The 21,613-nt window shown below is 43.9% G+C and overlaps 1 protein-coding gene across 1 annotated transcript in view; it reads left to right on the top strand.

Moving 5' to 3' along the window:
* The window catches only part of LOC138246028 (E3 ubiquitin-protein ligase TRIM65-like), a 134,491-nt gene extending 114,968 nt beyond the window's left edge, over nt 1-19,523 (top strand). The window contains exons 5-6 of the mRNA XM_069200191.1: nt 14,591-14,677; nt 15,906-19,523. Coding sequence (XP_069056292.1) covers nt 14,591-14,677; nt 15,906-16,435 — 617 coding nt within the window. The 3' untranslated portion in view covers nt 16,436-19,523. The remainder of the gene's footprint in view (nt 1-14,590; nt 14,678-15,905) is intronic.
* The last annotated feature ends 2,090 nt before the right edge of the window (nt 19,524-21,613 follow it).

The following is a 21,613-nucleotide window of genomic DNA, read 5'->3' as shown; positions in this document are numbered from 1 at the left end:
CTCTGAGTAGTGTTGTATCTGCTGGTGGTTTGTAATAAGGTAGTGTATGCAGGAGAAGCTTCCATGTTTACCCGGTGTATTGTTGTTCCCTGGGATTGTGTGCTTGCCATATATCTGCCATCTCAAGGGATGCTTAGAATTCCGATAGCACTGTTTGAGTGGGCCCTTTGGATTTGTTGGGCCATTGGTTCCACTCCTCATTGAGTGTCAGACTAAAAACACCCCCTTGAGCAGCATTCCATCTGCCATTTACAGTAACAGGGTGCTCAAATTGGGGAATGTGGAAGCATACAAGCGTGGTAGCAGATATATTGAACATATGTGAAGTGTTCGCCCGGCGCCCACCCACCCCCAAGCTCCCGGATAAAGTTGCATATCTATCCTGTGAATTTATCCAGATACATTAAACAATAAGGGGAATCGATTGCTTCAGTAAAATCCCCACTCCTTTCTAGCCTGACGTGCCCCTCATGGGCCACCGTTTAATACCCCCACCTGTCCGATGCCTGGTATGTGTTACCCATCATGTGCCTTTCTTGCAATAGATTCAAGCCAGGAGCATGATACTTAAGATACTGCACTACTATCCCTTTCTTAATTGTGCCCCCAAGCCTGTTGACATTCCAGAACAGTATCTTTGCTGGGGCCTCTCCAGCCATCCTGTCCGTATTGTTCCCAATGCTGAGCCTGCAAGGCCTCATGTATTTCCTTCTTTCGTCTTAGGGCCTGTACTGGTCGGTGTAGGTGGCTATGCTCGATAGTATGGATCAACAGTGCTACTGAAGAAATAAAAATTAACAAACAACCTGGTTAAGTAAAAAACATTTCCCTCTTAATCCCCCCCCCTCTGCTCCCTACATTGGGGCCTTTGAACTGCCCACCCCTCAACAATGCAGAGTGCCTGTCACACCAACTAGAATCTAAAACAATTGGATTTAGTGGTCTTACTAAGCCATATGTTGGATTTTTATTACGTCTCTTCACGTCCTTTGACTGTCTGGCCCCAGCCCTCGCGTGCATGCCGGCGGCATCGAGCTAGAGCCTGCGGCATCAGACCAGTCCTGACTCCCAAGAATCCACCCCGTATTGCCTTCATAATGTCTTTGAGGGTGAGGGAGCCACTGTCTCCTGGGGGGTCTCTGGTATCTCTTCCCCCGGCACTCTCCCCACCCCTTCTCTGGGTCAGGTATACTTGTTGAGCTTTATTTGCTGGGAAGTCCTAGTTCCTTTGCCTGCTGTCATCATGGGTGGCGACATTCTTCTGTGCCACACTAGGGAGCATGATGGCACTCACCACCACCTGCTAAGCTCACGCCTGTGCTCAAAGCCCGCCCCATGGCTTTTTGGGTTTCTCATCAGTCACCAAGGGGCCCCTTCTCTGCCTTTGTCTGTCCTGCTCGGATTATGTATCTCCCTAAGGGCCAGAGTCCGTGTCAGGTGAGCAGGCCATTACATTGGCTGCCCTTTATCGCTCTTCGATGTCTAGCTGTGCCCCCAGGTCAGGATTCAGTGTCCCCTCAAATCTATGGGCTCATATTCCTCGCCTCCCCCAACTGTACTTAAGGGCTTCTCGTTTGCGGGCCCCAATTGAGCTTTTTTCAGGCGAGACAGGGGAGTACTCCTCTTAGGTCTCCTTTGCTTCTCTCAACGCCACTTTCTTGGGCTCGTACTTCTGCTCACCTGGCCCATCCTCGTGTGGGGGCAAAGGGGGCTCCAGTCCCTGCTGTCTGACCCCAGAGTGTTCGCCGGGCCATCCCACCCCACCCTATTTGCCATCTGGAGGGGCTGGAGGGGGACCACAACTTCACTGTGTCCTGGGTGCCGGAAAGGGCAAACCTTTTCGGGGCCCAGCCCGGATGCCTAATCCTCCACACTGAGTCCGTCCTCCCATGTGGGAGCCCTCTGTGGCCTGCAGTTGTGACCACCATCTTCCCCGTGCTTCCTGCAGCCCTGAACAGTGCCCGGCAGGGGAAAGGATTATAGGATGGATGTTGGGGGGACTTAGCAGCGTGGGTGACGCAGCTGCACCGGCAAGCATCCATCTTAATCAGTGGTTGGCCACCTCATGGGGCTGCCTTTTGATCCCCCTACAGTCCTGCAGCTTACAGTTCCTTTCTAGAAATGTGGCTTTTATTTTAGGTATAACTTCTTTGTGCATCAGTGAGTTATAAGCTCTTACTGTTCAGGAACAATCCATTCAGGTACACTAGGACAGAGTAGTCCTTGGAATCAGTCTGAAGTTCTTACATAAGTTAGTCTTTCCTTTCCACATTAACCAAACTATTGACCATCCCATATTCTTTTCTACAAAATGATTGTATAGTGGAAAGGGCTCTACACACCTTAGACATTAAATGCTGCTCATGCATTACATTGACTAATGGCCTGATTTAGAGTTTGGCGGATGGATTATGTACCTTCGCCATGGCAAATTGCTTTATTCCCACCAGGGCAAGGATACTCCACCCTCCAAATTAAGAGATGTCCACTGGCCCAGTGGACATCTCTTGCATTTCCAGCATTGAAACTTTGACAAAGGGCTGCCATATTCAATGAGCTGTATGTCAGACTTTCTCATTTTTTTAATTTTTTTATTTTCAAAAGCAAAATCCCAGGGTCAGATTTTGTTTTTGAAAATAGGATATGCTTCCCGCCCGGAAACGAGTCTGTCTGGCGATCCTCGGTGTGGGAGGAACTGAAATGTTAGCAAATCCTTAATTACTCTTCCAAGCCCTAGCTACAGCTGGACTAGCTTTCTGACCACCACACACACATACCCGCTCCCTGGATGTCGTCTTACCGATACATGCTTAATTAATCCCTATTCCTGTCTTCTACAGGGTCACTACCCATCTGTTTCTTCCAAGGAATAGCACCCGAAATACACATTGCCATGCACTCTAATTGCCACTTGCATCACTGACAAATTCTCTGGCATCCCACCATTTTGGACAGTCCGTTCTCCTGAATATCGCCTCCACCACACACCTACCAATATTGATAGAACCTCTGTCCCAATTTCTTGCCGCCTAATCGCTAGATACTAGCTTCAGGATCTGTAATTCTTTTATCGTGGCTTCCTAGGAGCATTGAACTTTTGAATTTTCCTTAGATTTCTACTGGAATTAATTTTGAAAAAGAGTTTCCTGCCTCTTTAAAGTCTATCGCCATATTTTATTGATCACGTTTATTGGGTTGTTTTAGTTTTTGTTTACTTGCACCATGTTATTACCCACTTCACAGAATATTACATTTAAGCACTTCAAACATTACTTTTGAATATATGTAATCTATTTTTTGGATATGTATGTATAATAATAAAATAATAACCAGTCCTACATACATATGGACTCCTTATAATGTACTTAATGTAAGCTATTTTAGGAGTGGTTACTATCTCAGATGTATTAAATAGCTTTAGTTATCATTGATATCTGGTTGGACTTTGTTGCTTTTTTCTTTATAGTTGATGCAAAGCAAGTGTTTCTGCAGCAACACATGCTATGTGTTAAGCGTTACTTATCCTGTGAGGATCTGTTTGTACCATGTAGTGGTGTAGATTCACGTGTAACCACCCTCCTCCCTGGAAGTGATGGCACTTTTTCCTTTATTGCCCCCTATTTACAAACTTACAATGTACAGGGTACATCATATTACTCTTACTCTACCCTTCACTTTCAACTACTGAGTAAAAAACAATCTAAGGTAGAGTTTGTGCCCATGCTTATTGTGATCAAAGGGGTCTTGTGACTCGAAGCCTCTGCAAAGAAAAGCAAGATGTAAAGTGCTAGCCCAATACTAGATGGCAGGAATATGCAAAGCATGTGAATCTACAGCGCTGCACGTAACAAACGGATAAGTAACATTTTACTTCTTGTGGTTGACAAAAGTAGGATGGCTCTTAATAGCTGTAAGATTCATCCATGCCACTGTTGGTATCTACCTCGTGCAAGAGAATTCCAGGGTAGAGGTGAGAGACCATTTCAGGCATATCCTTAGCAGAATATGTTCTGTCTGATTCCTGATCTATAAACCTCTAACTGTGAGAGGGAGCTATGGATGAATCATCAAGGAGTTCTGCTGGGTGGTTCTGGCTTAATCCTTATAGATGATAACAGCTACTTCATCAGTACTGTAAAGGATATTGGAGTTTGAAGCAATACAGTAGTCATTGTAGTGATAAACTCTGCAGTTGAGGTTGTCACTTTCAACTGTTACAACCAGTAAGGTTATGGAAGATGTGACTGAACACTCAATGTCAATGTGTCTGTTGATGGCAGGTAATGATTTGTTGACGATGTCTTCGTCGAAGAAGTGACTGCCTGTCTACAGTGTTTTCAGCGATGGATACTTTGTCAAGGATTGTGATTCCGTCAATGATGTCATTGTTTCTGGTTGCTGGGTCTTAGCCTTCGGTTGTTTCAAAGACGATGGGGGTTTCTTTCTCTCTGATGATGTTTGTATTTCAACAGTGACTTTGAGGACTTGAATTGTAAGAGGAACCTCACTGTGGCCAGATATCTGTCACTTCAAGACAGGTATAGAGAGTCTTTTGGTGCGTATAATACAGGCTCTGCGATAGCCCCATCAACTACATACCTTGAAGAATATCCTAACTTGCACATTTTTGATTTAGAGCACTTTTTCAGAGTATGCATCTGACATTTCAGGGTTGTGGAGGCATAGCAGCCTACCCTCTGTGTCCTTCAGAGCTGAAAGTCGCACATATGTCGCATTTCTTACATTTATGGCCAGACATGCGTAGGCAGATAATACATTTAGTGTGTGGGACATTAGTGAAGCCCTTTCTAGCACTACACACTTTACATGAATTGAAAAGAGTCCTCTTTCACAAAATATAAAAACTGTAGCTCACATCCTTAGGAATATGTAGTGATTACATTCTGGCTACTCATAGTCAAGATTTCCTGAAGAATTCTGATCAAACTTTGAAATGAACGAAAGAGAGCTGAGCAGATCTTAGGGGATTCCATGTAGCCTGATACCAAGCAGTAGAAAACACTAGCAGTTGAAGCCTATTAAGAGGGTTAGAACCCTGCTCCCCTCACGCTGAATACAGTTTGTCCACTTGGTTTCAATGTTAATTGCTATAGTAGTATATTGCAATAATATCATGGTCTACTGGGACTTAACATCTCAATGTTGGAAGACAGTCCAAGGATGTGAATCTTTGAAAGATTCACTGTTGTAGAAGCTGAAGTTCAGTTTTATCACTGTAATGACAAATACCTTATGTATAAAAAAGAACAGGTGTCTGGGCTCAGAAGAGGCGCAAACCCTTGTGTGCTTACAGTAACAAAAAACATGTTCAGTGTCAGATGGTGCTCCAGAGCAGGAAAGGGGCCACCAAACACTTCCACCAGAAACTCAATACCTCCAACAATATATAAAAAGCCCCCCGAGCAACCAGATTTAAATAAAGTGGAGGAATAAAGTCCAAAATATTCTGTCGTTCCTTATTTTGTTCTTCAACCAATCCAAATTGGTCAATAATTACTAGTTAAGGAGCCGTCACCCTTCTTATTAATTGGGACTATCTCTGCACCCCTATATGTTTCTAGTATCAGGGTGTCTGTGGCTTTTGCATTAGTTTAAACATTTATGTAAGCGACCCAAATATTGGGCTCAGAATGAAAAAGGTCTGGGGATTGTTATCTAGACAAGGAGCCTTGCCCCTTTTCTGAGCACTGACAGCTATCATAATGTCAGATAAAGAAAAAAAATACACAAGTCTCACTGGTAGACTTTTGCTTGACTCGACAAGTTCCAGAGGTGCATCTAGGTTGACTTTTGCCAACTGTGCAAAATAGAGTCTGGTAATGTGCAAAACAATAATTGCCTGAATGTGAACTTCTTCCCTCATCTGGTTATATCAGCCCTGGTCTGTCCATAAATATTATCACCATTGAATTTAGCTGAATCTAATAAATTGTCCTGCATTCCTTTTTCCTCACCTGATCTTAGCTCCTTTGATAATCTTGTTGTAAGTTGCCTTTGCCATTAGATCTTTTTCACCCAATTTAATAGCAGCTATAAGATCAGACATCTTTGTTCTACAAACAGAGTTGAACCATTCTTTACCTTTAGGCAGTTCTGGTTTTATAATAAATAATTTGAGGGCATAGGAAAAAAATTGTGAGCATCCAAAGGTTAAGTGAACAACCTTAAATTTTCACCCAAAAAAACAGTGTTAGGCTATTAATAACTCTACGATAATTGAATTAATCTATGATACTGTTATTTGTTCTTCATTTGACTTTCTACCTTTTATTGGTAAAAGCTATGTCAATGCCCTTTGTGTTAAATGCGTCCTCTAGGTCATGGATTAAAGATCCAATTAAGTAGAGAGGCAGAAGATCTTGGTCACTCTTATATCTCAGAATCAACATCATATTAATCATTTCACCCCACAGTCTCACATCAAAAAGTATAGCATCAATAATATTTTATAAAAACCTCTTTCGAATGTTGCAGCAGCTCACGTGTCTCAAGGGTATTGCCATTGCATGTACATAACCCAAAAGATAGTGAAATGTCAACCAGTTGCAACCCAGATCTAGTCATATGCATCTTTATTGGTGCCATTCATTTTGCTGTCTTTCTCAATAATATGAAGAGTTCAAAAGAAGCAGTATTAAAGTCTCCCCTGATGATTACTATTGAATCTTTACTGTATGTATGTATCCCTGTATCTGTAACAATAGCTTTTCAGCTAGATTCAATGAGCGTCCCTCAGTGTTGTCTCTTATTATTAACAACCCTGTATTGTAATTTGTAAAATTACATGAACAAGGTGCAAGAGCATTGGGACAAGTACTGCTGTTAACAATAGCCACACGTCTAGCCTGCAAGGGTATAGAAAAGACATGGACCTGCCTGTGCATTAAATCCATTAACATTACTATTGTCTGTCTTTAGTCGAAAATCTCTTTTTTTAATGAATTAATGAGGTTACTAACCTCACTGAGATTCATATGACAAAGCTGTTAGTTAGAACCTTTATTTGAGCTCTTGGCCATGCTTGATTACCCATGTTGTCTCCTGGATAGTCAGGATTCTGATTCCAACCTACTGAAAAGTATTCTGGTCATCAGTAAGAGAAATTCCTAATCGCAGAGAGTCCAAGAAGCATTGGCGAATATCTTCCTTTAGAAGATGAAAAGGTACATAAGAAAGAAGAGGGAAATCTAGACGGATGTCTGCATCTAGAAAAGCACCTTGAAGAAATATGCCAAGATAGTCTGCAGTGGCATGAATGACACTGAGGTCTTAATCTTGATCATGATCTTCATCTTGGTCTGTGGGGAGAACTAGAACATGGACACTTAGATCTTCTGGGCAAAATTGGAGGAGGAGCTTGGGGTGGATTGGACAGATGTGTTTCTGCAGGTCCTGTTGGTGGCACTGCAGGCAATATTGGTTGTTGCGGAGGAGGTGGCAGTGGCGAAAGAGTCATTGCTGGATGATAAAGTGATAGTTGAGGTACCAGAATTGGTGGCTTCAGAAAGACCACTGGAGACAAGGTGTGGAAGAGTACTATGTTGTTGAGTACCTGGAATCAGAGGTCATTAATAGCTTCCTTCTTTTCATCATTTTCCATCATTCACAGACTTCCTAATAGAAGAATAAGTTTCTGTGTGCCTTAATATCATGGACTTCCTCTATGGGCAAATCGTCCTCCACGCCCAATGTCTTGACTTCTTTGATGTCTGATCCTCTTGTGACCTACTTTGGTGTTGTACTGTGTCTCAACATCAAAGTACACAACAACTAACAGGATCTTCTCTGCCTTTCGTGATAAAGGGTCTGATTTAGAGTTTGGGTTACTTTGTCACAAATGTGATGGATACCCAGTCATCCGTATTACGATTCCCCTAGGCTATAATGGCATCGTAATGCAGCAGACGGGATATTCGTAACATTTGTGACACCATCTGCCAAACTCTAAATCACGGCAATAGTCTCTTTTTTAGATCTCCCTTGGAGGAGAGGGGGGGGTAGAGTGATCAAAGATAGGAAATGGAAAATGCCTTCTCTCCTTACCATACTAGTTTTTATTTGGGGGGGGGGATTTTTTGGTGACCTGATGTCTTTCTTTCCTCCCTCTACAGCCCTCCAGCCCAAATATAACAGATGTTCGATGGCATGTGTAGCTGCGGATACACAGGCTATGCATTATTCCGCCATCTAATGTTCGGAGTGTTAAAAGTTGTTTTTCTTCAAAGAAATCTTTTTGGAGTCACAGGTTCGAGTGACTCCTCCTCTCGGTCATACTGCGCATGGGTATCAACTCCGTTGTTAGATTGTTTTCTTTCCGCTGTCGAGTTCGGACACGTTTCCACTCGCTCTAAGATTTTGAATCGGAAACTTTAGAAAACTCCCTTAATCGTCGGTATTGTTTTGATCACATTTCCACCTAGCCTCAAACCGATAGTACCGTCGGACACTAGATTTTGCCCTTCTGGGTGCATTCGCCTGACTCAGGCCTGTTCGGGCCTACCGCTTCGAAGCCTGATGGATCGGACTGCATTCCGATTTTGTCCTCGATGCCACGCAAAATTTCCTTACATAGAGCAATACCTTGTTTGTAAGCTGTGTCTTTCTCCCGATCACAAAGAAGAAGATAGTGAGGCCTGTCACTCGTTTCGATCCAAGAAGACCCTGCGTGATCGGAGAGCCAGAAGATTAGAAATGGCGTCGAACAGTACGGAACATCTCGACATCATGGAGGAAGAACAGGTGCAGACAGCGGTCTCCATCAGAGACACCGACTCCGAACAAGAATCGGAAGAAGATAGGCCTATCACTGCTGGACAGCACATGAGTACGTCTGCCCCTACGCCCACATATAAAAAATCATTGAAGGCCTTGGGTGCACCACTACCAGAGAGCCATGATTTGACCCGAAACAAGACTCTCGGCGACCGATCCTTAGGTTCGGCGTCGAAAAAGGCCACTCCTATGTTGGTATCAGAGTCAAGTAAATCCATTAAGAGTTCTACTTCAGATTCGAGCAAGCGTCCTCACTCCTTGAAGTCGAAGCCTCGACGCCCTGCTTCGGAGCCGAAACAACCGGCTGCATTTTCGGGACCGAAAAAGCTACCATCTTCGGAGCCGAAAATCTTCTTATTCAGAAGAGCAAGGACTTTCGAGCCATCGTAAACAGCGCTCAAAATCACTGCACGAACAATCTTATAGACCTTCTGATGAGGACACTGAGATTCAGCCTATCCTTGAGGTTAAGGATGAAAGACATCCAAGGATCCACTCCATAAAGAAACTGGCAGAATAGTTACTGCACCTCCTCTACAAACCAAAAGGAAACTGGCTTTCAAGAACAATTAGACACTGCTCAACCACCAGCAAAAATGTATAAACAGAAGAAGCCGGTACCTGCCCATACTTCTCCCCCTCATTCACCGCAACTTTATTTTTCGACCCACTAGCCACCACCTTTACCAACTAATTCGCAATATTCACACGGTGATACGATTGATCCTCGGGATCTATATGACCCCGATCCTATTTTGACAATGACCCTGATTTATACTCTTCTAAGCCTTCTCCACCAGAGGACACTACTGCATACACACAGGTTGTTTCTAGGGCAGCAGCATACTATGGTGTGCTTACGCACACTGAGCCCCTAGAAGAGAATTTTCTCTTTAACATTCTATCCTCCACCCACTCAAGATATCAATGCCTTCCTATGCTACCTGGCATGGTTAAACATGCAGATCAAATATTTAGTGAGCCAGTCAAAGCTAGAGTAATAACTCCATGCATAGATAAAAAGTATAAAACTGCTCCTACAGACCCTGATTATATTACACACCAAGTTCCTCCAGACTCAGTGGTAGTAAGTGCGGCTAGAAAAGGGGCTAATAGACAGTCAAGAGGGGATGCTCCTCCCCCTAACAAGGAGAGTAGGAAATTCGATGCTGCTGGCAAAAGGGTAGCCACACAGGCTGCCAACCAATGGTGAATTGCCAACTCGCAAGCCTTGCTAGCAAGGTACGATAGAGCCCACTGGCACGAGATGCAGGAACTCCTACAGCACCTCCCAAAGGAACACCAAAAAAGGGCACAGCAAATTGTGGAAGAGGGTCAGGCCATAAGCAATAATCAAATACTGTCTGCCCGTGATGCTGCAGATACAGCAGCTAGAAGTGTCAATACTGCCATTACTATACGTAGACATGCATGGCTCCATTCGTCTGGTTTTAAACTAGAAATACAGCAGGCAGTGCTGAATATGCCTTTTAATAAAAAGCAACTGTTTGGCCCTGAAGTCGACACGGCCATAGAAAAAATGAAGAAAGATTCAGACACTGCCAAAGCAATGGGAGCCTTATACAAAACACCATATAGAGGCTCCATTCGCAGACAACAATTTAGCGGAGGAGTCAAGCCACAATCCACAGAGGCTTCTACCTCCCAGGCAAAACAAGGGCAACAGCAACAGCAGTACCAGAGAGGGGGATTTAGAGGGTCTTGTAGAGGCCACTTCTTTAGAACTAGAGGCAAATTCCAGACTTCAAAACAAGCCACTACCCCATCTAAACAGTGACTCGTTTATTATCCCCCAACCCCACACGTCTGCTGTGGGGGGCAGACTGCAGCAATTCCATTCCCAATGGCAAAATATAACCACAGATTAATGGGTATTGTCAATTATCCGCAATGGCTATTGCCTAGAATTGATTTGTACCCCCCCCCGCCCAAAAACATTCCTCCACGTTATCACAAACTGTCCCAGAACACAATGTGCTGTTACAACAAGAAGTGCAATTGCTACTACTAAAACAGGCAAAAGAATTGGTCCCACATTCTCAACAAGGAACAGGAGTATACTCACTACACTTCCTCATCCCCAAAAAGGATGGCACTCTGAGGCCCATCCTAGATCTCGGATCCCTAAATCTATATATCCTGTCAGAAGACTTTTACATGGTAACTCTGCAGGACATCATTCCACTACTACAGAAACAAGATTACATGACTGTATTAGACCTCAAAGATGAGTATTTCCATATACCCATCCACCTAGCTCACAGAAAATACCTAAGATTTGTGATAGCAGGAAACCATTATCAATTCAAAGTTCTACCATTCGGCATAACAACAGCCCCAAGGGTATTCACAAAATGTCTAGCGGTAGTAGCAGCCTACCTAAGAAAACAACACATAAATGTCTTTCCATATCTAGACGAATGGCTAATAAAATCAGGCAATTTTATACAATGTCAAAAACACACTCAATACACAATAGAGACACTACATACACTAGGGTTCACTCTCAACTACCAAAAATCCCATCTTCAACCAGCACAGGTTCAGCCTTACCTATGTGCTATTCTCAATACACAAAAAGCATTAGCCTATCCAAATCCACAAAGGATACAAGCTTTTCAAAATCTTATACCACAAATGCAGCCAAATCAACAATACACTGTAAGATTTATCATGAAGATTTTAGGAATGATGGCATCATGCATAGCAATAGTACCCGCATGCAAGACTAAACATGAGGACACTACAACAGTGCTTCACAGCAGTGGTATCAAGCATGGGGTCAGTTGCAACATCTAGTGTTGTTAGACTGCCAAACGCACAAGTCCCTTCAATGGTGGAATCTCAGCAATTTAATGAAGGGGCGGTCATTTCAAGACCCTCTGCCTCAGACCACAATAACAGATGCATCAATGACCGGTTGGGGAGCTCAAAATCGCAAAATCCCAAAACTTTGCATCCAGACACCCACTCCCTCTGTCCAAGGGCAATGCTCTATGGATCAACTGCTCAGGGATATTTACTTAAGCTTGTCCCCCTCTCCCACTACTTCCATTTCTGGTCAACAAACTGCGTCAGACTTCTCTCACCATCATACTCATAGCCCCAACGTGTGCACGACAACATTCGTACACAACACTCCTAGACCTGTCGGTAGTACCTCACTACAAACTTCCACACAGACTGGATTTGTTAACACAAAACAAAGGACAAATCAGACATCCAAATCCCAGTGCTCAACTTAGCGATTTGGCTCCTGAAGTCATAGAATTTGGATACTTACAACTTCCGTTAGAATGCATGGAAGTTCTCAAACAAGCATGCAAGCCTAGAACTAGGCAATGCTATGCTAACAAATGGAAAAGATTTGTTTATTACTGTCAATCTAAAAATACTGACCCCATTACAGCATCAATACAAAATATTGTATGCTACCTACTTCATTTGCAGAAATCAAATTTAGCTTTCTCATTTATTAAAATTCATCTTACTACCATATCAGCATATTTACAAACTGTACAACATACCTCACTCTTTAGAGTCCCAGTTATTAAAGCCTTCATGGAAGGACTAAAACGTATTATTCCACCAGAACACCACCTGTTCCTGCTTGGAATCTCAATATTGTACTCACCAGATTAATGAGCCCACCTTTTGAACCCATGCATTCCTGTGAAATTCAATTCTTAACCTGGAAAGTTGCTTTCCTAGTAGCTATTACTTCATTGTGAAGAGTTAGTGAAATACAAGCATTCACTCTTGAAGAACCTTTTTTCCAAGTATACAAACCTAAAGTTGTACTTAGAACAAATCCCAATTTTCTGCCAAAAGTGGTATCCCCTTTTCACATACACCAAACAGTGGAATTGCCAGGCTTCTTTCCACAGCCAGACTCAATTGCAGAAGGAGCCCTTCATACTCTTGATCTTAAAAGAGCTCAAATGTACTATGTAGATAAAACCAATGAATTCAGAAAAACAAAACAGCTTTTTGTTGCCTTTTAACAACCACATAAAGGGAATCCTATCTCTAAACAAGGGTTAGCAAGATGTATGGGTAAATGTATACAAACATGTTACATTAAGGAGAAAAGACAACTTTTAATCACACCTAAAGCACATTCCACTAGAAAGAAAGGTGCGTCCATGGCATTCTTAGGAAACATTCCAATGGCAGACATATGTAAAGCTGCCACATGGTCTACTCCTCATACATTTACAAAACATTATTGTGTAGATGTACTTTCAAAGCAACAGGCCAATGTTGGTCAAGCTGTCTTAAGAACATTATTTCAAACAATTCCAACACCTACAGGCTAGCCACCGCAATTTTGGGGAGAGTAACTGCTTTGCTTTGTGGTCTATGCATAGCATGTGTATCTGCAGCTACACATGCCATCAAAAGGAAAATGTCACTTACCAAGTGTACATCTGTTCGTGGCATGTAGTGCTGCAGATTCACATCCACCCTCCCTCCTCCCCGGAAGCCTGTAGTCGTTGCAGTTTATATCTTTTGTACATATGTATATACATTTACATTTGCATGGAGATCTATTTTTACTTACTTTTTATATACAACATTTATATCACTACACTCTATCACTCCTTCCTACACCCTTTGGCGGGAAAACAATCTAACAATGGAGTCAATGCCATGCGCAGTATGACCGAGAGGAGGAGTCACTCAGTCCTGTGACTCCAAAAAGACTTCTTAGAAGAAAAACAACTTGTAACACTCCGAGCCCAACACTAGATGGAGGAATAATGCATAGCATGTGAATCTGCAGCACTACAGATGTACACTAGGTAAGTGACATTTTCCATACTTGGCATCTTATAAGCTCCCCCAAGTCTCCAACTGACGGGCTCTCCTCTCCTTTCCTCTCTTGGTGTGATGATATCTGTGCTCAGTTAGAGAGCTGCACATAGGTGATATGCTAGCAGCTGCTCTGTCATAGGTGCTGCCAACCACGAGAGATCTATGCGAATATCTGGAAATCCTCTGATGGGTTCGTGGCTGAGGAAAAGTCAGGTTGTGACAGTGCACCACCACCCTTCATTCCTTCACCGCTCTTGGGTCTGTGGAAGTGTGAAAGCTGTTGTGATGATTATTAGTTATAGGTCATTATAATGCCTCACTTTAGTTTCTGGAGCCTCAAGTGATACAGAGAAAGAGTGCTTGTCCATCCGCTGTTTCTTGCTGGCTAAGGAGACCTGGGGGGTAAGGCGAGTGAAGACTGAGGAGGCAGCTGGTTCCCAGCAAGATGTCACAACACTGTAAAATGGGTTTTGTTTTTCATTGCTTCAATGTGAAGGGTGTGAATAATTGGGTTTGGAAACCAGTATTCACACTGGTGGCTTGCATGCACAAAAAATAAAATACATATCAAATGAACCTCCTTTTTCTTGACGCACATTCTCATATCTGCAGCACATTTCTGTGTTAATACTACCTGACGCACTGTTACATTATCCACAGAAGCATACAGGTACATACGTATGTGGATGAAGATAGTCATCCTTTGGTGCTCTGCTTTTCACTCCTGTTGGAAGTGTACTTATCACACCCATGCCCTTTGGGAGTCTGCTTATCCTTTCAGGATGCCCTGCCTTTGTCACTTGGGATTTCCTTTCAAGTTTTAATTTGTCAGTCAATGGCTTTGATTCTCTGCAAGGTATATTGTTGAGTACATATTCTGGTGCATTACCAACATTGCAGGATTCTAGTAACAGCCTTCATCCTCTCTGCATCTTTATTTCCTCTCATCTTTCCCCAGAATCTCCAGTGTTAAAGACACCCTCAGCTGTAAAGCTTGAACCCAGCAGCCTTCCAGGAGGAGCACTGAGGACAAAGCTATTTAAAAGTAAGGGACTTGCCAGTGTCTGCTTTCTATGTCGGAGGAGGAGCTTTAGGGGCATGTTATGGTCACTGAGGAATTTCCACACAAGCACTATGTTTTACCCCGTTAACAATTATAATGAAACTAGAGGATGGAGGCACTTTTAAGGGGTATTGGGAGTGCAGATTCGTATTAATATAAGAGGGAGGGGTAATTATATTTTGAAAAGTAAACTACATTCTTTAAACCAATCAAACATATTATATGCTTGAAGTATCTGCATGTTTTACAGAGAAACTTAAGAAAAGTTGTCAAACTGCATCATCTGGAGGTTGCATGATTGAATCCCATCTGCTGCAGTGGTCTGTGTGTATAAACTGCAGATCGCAGGTTCCAATGCAAGTAGCCTGGCTCAGTGAGATCATGCATCTACCAAACACACCTATGTAAACTCAAGGTTATTTTTTCATTACTTTGTTATTTCATAGTGTGAACATAATCCCAAGAAGCACTGAGGCTCTTTAGAGAGAACTTTTTAAGACTGCAAAATGATTTCAAACTTAAGGTGCGGCATAAAACAACTTTGTGGGGTCTGATTGAAATCAGATAAAAAAACAATGTTATGAGGCAGTGTAAAATAGCAATGCATTAGAGCATTCTCACATTGTCAGGTCTCCATGTATGTTAATTACTTCCTTGATTTCCCCCACCTTGTCTCTGTGAATAAGGGGGAAGAGGTGTTGGTGTAAGGAAGCAATCAAGGATTCAGGATAATACAATCCTGTTCGTTGATTGCTGCTGATCCCATTGGACCCCAAAGAGGAACACTGTTCAGGAGCTCGCATGGGATGCTCCTCTGTCTGCATGCCAGTTTGTGAAAGTAAGTGCTCCTTATTATGAAGTTCTTTATGGGTCATCTTTCCACAGTCAAGGTTGTGGAAAAGCCTCTTTGCACTGTATACCTTGAAGGAGGGGCTCCTCTGTGAGATTTTTTAAAGGGTTCTCCTTATACAGGCTTGTGGAAAGTGTTCCTCACTCTATTGAGGAGCTTGTGAAGAGGTTTTGCCCACTATAGAGAGCACCATTTTAAAATGAGAAGTTCATGGAAGGTGTTCCTCTCTCGAGCAGGGATTAACAGCTGGAGTCTGTGATGCAGTGTACTATTTCCTGCACTTGGGTGGATAGAATAGCAGCAACTGCAGGTGCCAGAAGTGCAGGATTTGTCACTCATACATTTCTTTTATCCTTGCAGACTACCGAAACCTGACGTTTGATCCCAACACAGCAAACCACTATTTACAACTGTCAAGGCAAGACCGAAGGGTGAAGCACATTGAGACCCCTAGCAAGCAACGGCCAGAACACCCTGATCGTTTTAAGTCATGGCAGGTGCTCTGTTGCGAGAACTTCCATGAGGGGAGCCACTATTGGGAGGTGTGCCTTTCAGATTACTTTGTCTACCTTGGTGTAGCCTACAACAAGATTGACCGCAAGAACACAGAGAAGAAGACCAGCTTCATTGGACGCAATGCAGACTCTTGGAGCCTACAAGTGCAACGCAACTCTCACATTGCCTGGCATAGTGGTCAGGAACAGAAGCTTGTAGCACCCCTGTATCTCCACATAGGAGTGCATCTCGACTACTCAGCGGGCTCCCTGACATTTTATGGCATTGGGGATAAAATGGAGCTCTTACATACTTTCTCCTGTATATTCACAGCCCCGGTTTATCCTGCTTTCTGGATTGGTGAAGGAGTGCAAGTTTCTTTGGTCCATCGGTAACTAAGAGAGAACTCTCCTCTAAATGAAGGTGGTGCCTTGTTCTGTGACCCTAGGAGTGTGGTTCCACCTTGAACAAAAGAGACTTGTGTCAAAAAATATGCTTCCAGAAATTGATTACCTGGGGCAGAAGAAAAAATGTAATAATGATCAGTCTAGAATGCTTCTGAGATTGGTGGAGTAATACTCCACTGACCAGCATATATCTATTATTTCTAAGAAGCCAAGGTCCTAACATGATTTCCTGTTGTGGAGGAACCCAGGAGATGTTCCACCCATACAGCAGCTTTTCCTTCTTCAAAAGGCATAGTGCTAAAAACCCTGATATTTACATTGCGGAAAGCCAAAACTAGTTTCCAGCCTTGGTAAGGAAAGTGCATGGGGGACTCTCCAGTGCTGCGTAGGGATGCTTCCCAAAGCATTACGCAATATCTGTGTTTTTCTTAATGTAAGATATCAAGCCATCTGCTTGGGATGGAAATGAGTAAATCGATAGTGCACCCGTTAGCCTTTCTGGGAAATAATCCTGACATGAAAAAGCAGGTGTACATTTTGCACAAGCATAGCAAACCACATTTGACCGCTGTATGTGGGGAGAAACACTGAGATTGCTTCCATTATAAGGAAATCCATGGGGGTGAGAAGATACAGAGTAAGCCGCTCGAAAAGGGAAAATGGTGAAGCCCATGTCAGTGTGGGTGATTTGGAAACCCACTGAAAGAGTGGTAGGCATCTGTAATTTATAGGACGAATAAAGCAATGGTGTGCTGGCAGGGATGGACTGGTAAAGGCTTAGTTTGTTAGGTCTCATTTAGGGAGGCAGTGTCACAGTATATGAAGTGAAGTAACCAGTCCAGTTTTCCTAAATATGTAGCCAGGCCTGTTTTACAGTGAATGATTCCAAAGCAGAGGGAGTAGGAACTCTAACACTTTGCGCCCTAAAATATGGAGTTGGGGCTACCTTAGCTTGAGAAGTGGGCAATACCTCTATACCCACAAAAGAAGCAGTTTAGGGAGATTAGGGTGCAATATACATTTTTTTAAAGACTTTCTAATTAGATGAATCTCTGATATTCACTCAAACAATTGAAATCCTAATTTGCATTGCAGTATCAGTGTTTATTTAAATAAGGTCTGTGTGAAAAGTTAAGCTAGCCAACACTTGGTCAACCGACAGAGACTGCATCACCCGACAGGACTATCCTAACAAGGCCCCTTTCTACAGTGTCACATCATGTAAGCACCATAGCTAGACCTTTATCAGCAGTGCTTCAGTTTGTAAAGCACAGTAACTTGAAGAGTTTCCACAGTGGGGCATTATGTAAGCACCATATACAAGCCAGACCTGTTCCATAATGCCCCGGTACGTAGCACCATAGGTGGGCCAGTTTTCACAATGTGTCTGTGTAATAAATTGGATTATAGGAGGCCCACGTCAGTGAATGATCACAACTCTTGTCAGGGTAAGCCTTCCAAATCTTTAAATTTACATGAGCTCAACTGCTAGTAAGGTATGGCACGAAACAGACAGGCTTAACTTAGGGTGTAATGTACATATGTAGCAACAAAAGAACAATAAGGTAAAAACACCAAACAATAAAAATCCCAAGCCGACTTAGAAAAATAGAGTAAAATGTAATACACTAGGGGCCATATGTACGAAAGCTTTTTCCCATAGACACAGAATGGGTAAAATCCTTTGGTACATCTGGCCCTAAATGACACCAAAATTACAAAAATCCAACAAGAGATATGAATTTTTAAAGTTTTTAAATAAAAAACAGTGCCACGAAGCGCCAATGATAGACAATGATTGCGGTAGACTGGAGCTAGGCACGATTTGAGGACGACCACGATAGATCGCGAGTTGGATACATCAACCGGGTTCATCCTGGTCAAGAATTTTTACCTTCTGACTTAGGGGGTGATTCTAAGCTTGGCGGGCGGCGGTAGCCACCCGCCAAGCGGGAACCGCCAGAAGACCGTACCGTGGTCAAAAGACCGCGGCGGTCATTCTGGGTTTCCCACTGGGCTGGCGGGCGACCGCCGAAAGTCCGCCCGCCAGCCCAGCGGGAAACACCCTTCCCACGAGGACGCCGGCTCAGAATGGAGCCGGCGGAGTGGGAAGGTGCGACGGGTGCAGTAGCACCCGTCGCGAATTTCAGTGTCTGCTAGGCAGACACTGAAATTCTTTTTGGGGCCCTCTTACGGGGGCCCCTGCAGTGCCCATGCCATTGGCATGGGCACTGCAAGGGGCCCCGCGGCACCCCCTACCGCCATCCTGTTCCTGGCGGGAGAACCGCCAGGAACAGGATGGCGGTAGGGGGTGTCAGAATCCCCATTGCGGCGGAGCGCGCTCCGCCGCCATGGAGGATTCTCAAGGGCAGCGGAAAGTCGGCGGTACACCGCCGACTTTCCGTTTCTGGCCGCGGCTGAACCGCCGCGGTCAGAATGCCCAGCGGTGCACCGCCAGCCTGTTGGCGGTGCTACCGCGGTCGTTCGCCCTGGCGGTTTTTACCGCCAGGGTTAGAATGACCCCCTTAGTCTTTTAATTCTCACCAAACCACAGTCCAAGTACGCCAGGACTTCAGGGGAGGGCACTTGGAGAATCTCAGGGTATCAGGCAGAGGCCAGCAGCAAAGTCCAGTCCACATGCAGTTGCTACTAGATAGCAAGGCACTTTAAGAAAAAAAAAAAGACGCTTGTGATGTCCCCATAGCCACGCGAGGTCAGCCAGCTTACCCTTGGAGTCCATGTCTTTGTCCTGGGTACAGGCAGGAGGTGGTCCAGTCCTTCAAGGCTCCTCTCTGGTCACAGATATCAGGCCCAGTTCACTTCTGTTATTCTGTAAGTCGAGAAGTGTTCTAAAGTAGGGGCATGGCGGTGCTACATTTATGCCTGGTACCAGCCAAGGGGGTGGGGTGACTCTTGGGCACTCTGTAACTAATGGGTTATGGGAGATGCTTGATCACTTCTTCAACCATTATTGGTTTCGCAAAGCACCATTTTTGGGTTCCACTAATGTTCCAAAGAATGTTTTCCCCATGTGTCGTCTTTGTAAAGAGTTGAATAGAAAATGTAAAAAACCTGACCAGTCTCTTTGTCATTGTAATACTGTGTGCCTGCTTCTGTTTGGATAGATCTGATATAACTCTTCACTACCTGCTCGCTCAGTTTGCAGGCCAGGAGCCTCCCAGGCCTATTGCCTAAACCCCATATCCCCCCCAAACACACACACACACACACACTCCTGTGATATTTTTATTTCAATACTTTCACTGTAACCTAGATAGAAGCATAAACCGAAATTGCCTGCAAGCCATCTTTGCTATTTCCTCCTGTCCCATGACCGATGGTGAGCCAAGTATGTAATAGTCTGGTGTAGGGTTTATGCGTGGGTGAAAAATATGTGCGGTCTTGTTTGTTGGGATGTAAAGAACATCACATATTAGTCAGCCCAGTCTCCTGCAGCCAGAACGTCCACTCTGTAGCTATCGCCCCACTTGACCTACCCAATGTGATGATCTGTCTATTTAATTGCACAATATCAAGTTGAAGTCACCTCCTACTAGCACATCCTCCTCTGGTGTATGTAGAATGTAGGTGACCACCATTTTGAGAAATTGCTCCTGACCTGTGTTCAGTTGTGCAGAGATGCCACTGTAAATTTGTATTCCCCAATAGAAAACCTCAGTGCATCTGCCTGATCTTCCATTATTATTTGCATTACTGCCATGCACCACCCCATAAAGTGTGGCTCATAACAGTATGAACAATCCTTTTTTATTTTTTTTTTATTTTTTTTTAGGCTCCGATGAGCAGTATTGTTGGGGAACCACGTAGAGTGCATTCGGTGGCAGTCGTTTTTGAGCATGTGGATCTCTTGCAGCAGACAAATATGACTACCCTAGTCCCAAAGCAAGGACAGTAGAACACCCCCTCCCCTTTTCACTGGAGCATTCAGGTCCCTTGGGTTAATGCTTAAAACTGTAATTGTGTCCATAGGGGACATCAGTATGCATACTCTTTTTCCCGGAATGCTCCAAATCCTCCTGTGGTGTGTGACCCCAGTGTTAGACCTCTGAAAACGACAATGGGACTTCTGACAGACTGTGGCGACTTGAATATAGAGAATGCGTCACCAAACAACAAGGAGCGGAAGACAGAGCTAGAACGATGTTGGCTAGTTTTTGAGAAATGCAGACTATTGATCACCCATTGCCGCTCAGAGACCCCAAGGACTATTGAGGTTAACATACAGGCGGGTATAAATTATATACTTAGGGCCTATTACAACCACTTCTAGACTGATACCACACAACTGGACTCAACTGACTTACAGACATGCAAGCAGATAAATACCCTGCGTCAGATAGATACCCTACACAATGAAGAATTAGAACAGCCTGCCTCAATCGAGGAAATGCACTGCCCCGTAACCCAGATATCGACTAATAAATCCCCAAGGATCGATGGCCTCCTCATTGAATTTTACAACCCATATAAAGTGCAGGAGGCACAGAAATTACTAACAATGTTTGAGATGGCTAGGGAGGTTGGCTGCCTACTGGCATCAAGGTGGAAAGCAATGATAGTGGTCCTGCCAAAATTTGGATGTCACCTTCTGTTTGTGAGGTCCTACTGTCCTTTAGTTTTGCTTAACTTGTATTAGTAGATCCTGAGCAAAGTGGTAGTGAACCAATTAATCTCTGTGGTCTGATCTCTAGGCCACCATCATCAGAGCGGTTTTATTCTAGATAGGAATACCCTTTTTAGTATTCACCGATTGATGGATGTGACTGAGAGGGGTGGCACTGAAGATGTGGCAGGGTCAGTCGACATAGAGAAGCCGTTCAATACCCTAGGCTGGCTGTCCTGCGGAAAGTGGGGTTGGGTCCTGAGTTCATTGGCTGGGTGCAGCTGCTACACACTAAGCCCCGCTTGCTAGGGTGCGGACAGGACAGATGATCTTTCAGTTTTGATTTACACAAGGGAGCACAAGGCAGGGGTGCCCACTGCCTTCAATTATATTTGCACTGGTAATGGAACCCCTGGCATCCCTCTTACGGAAGAGTGCCCAGGAAAGGGTCATGGAGACAATGGCATATGGTGTTGTTAAAATGCAGACAATGCCCTTATTTACCTCTGGGACTCCAGAAGATCTCTTCCCCAGCTGATGAC

This window comes from Pleurodeles waltl, chromosome 7 (assembly GCF_031143425.1).
Source record: "Pleurodeles waltl isolate 20211129_DDA chromosome 7, aPleWal1.hap1.20221129, whole genome shotgun sequence".
NCBI classification, from domain to species: domain Eukaryota; kingdom Metazoa; phylum Chordata; class Amphibia; order Caudata; family Salamandridae; genus Pleurodeles; species Pleurodeles waltl.
This window is presented reverse-complemented; position numbering and strand designations above follow the sequence as displayed.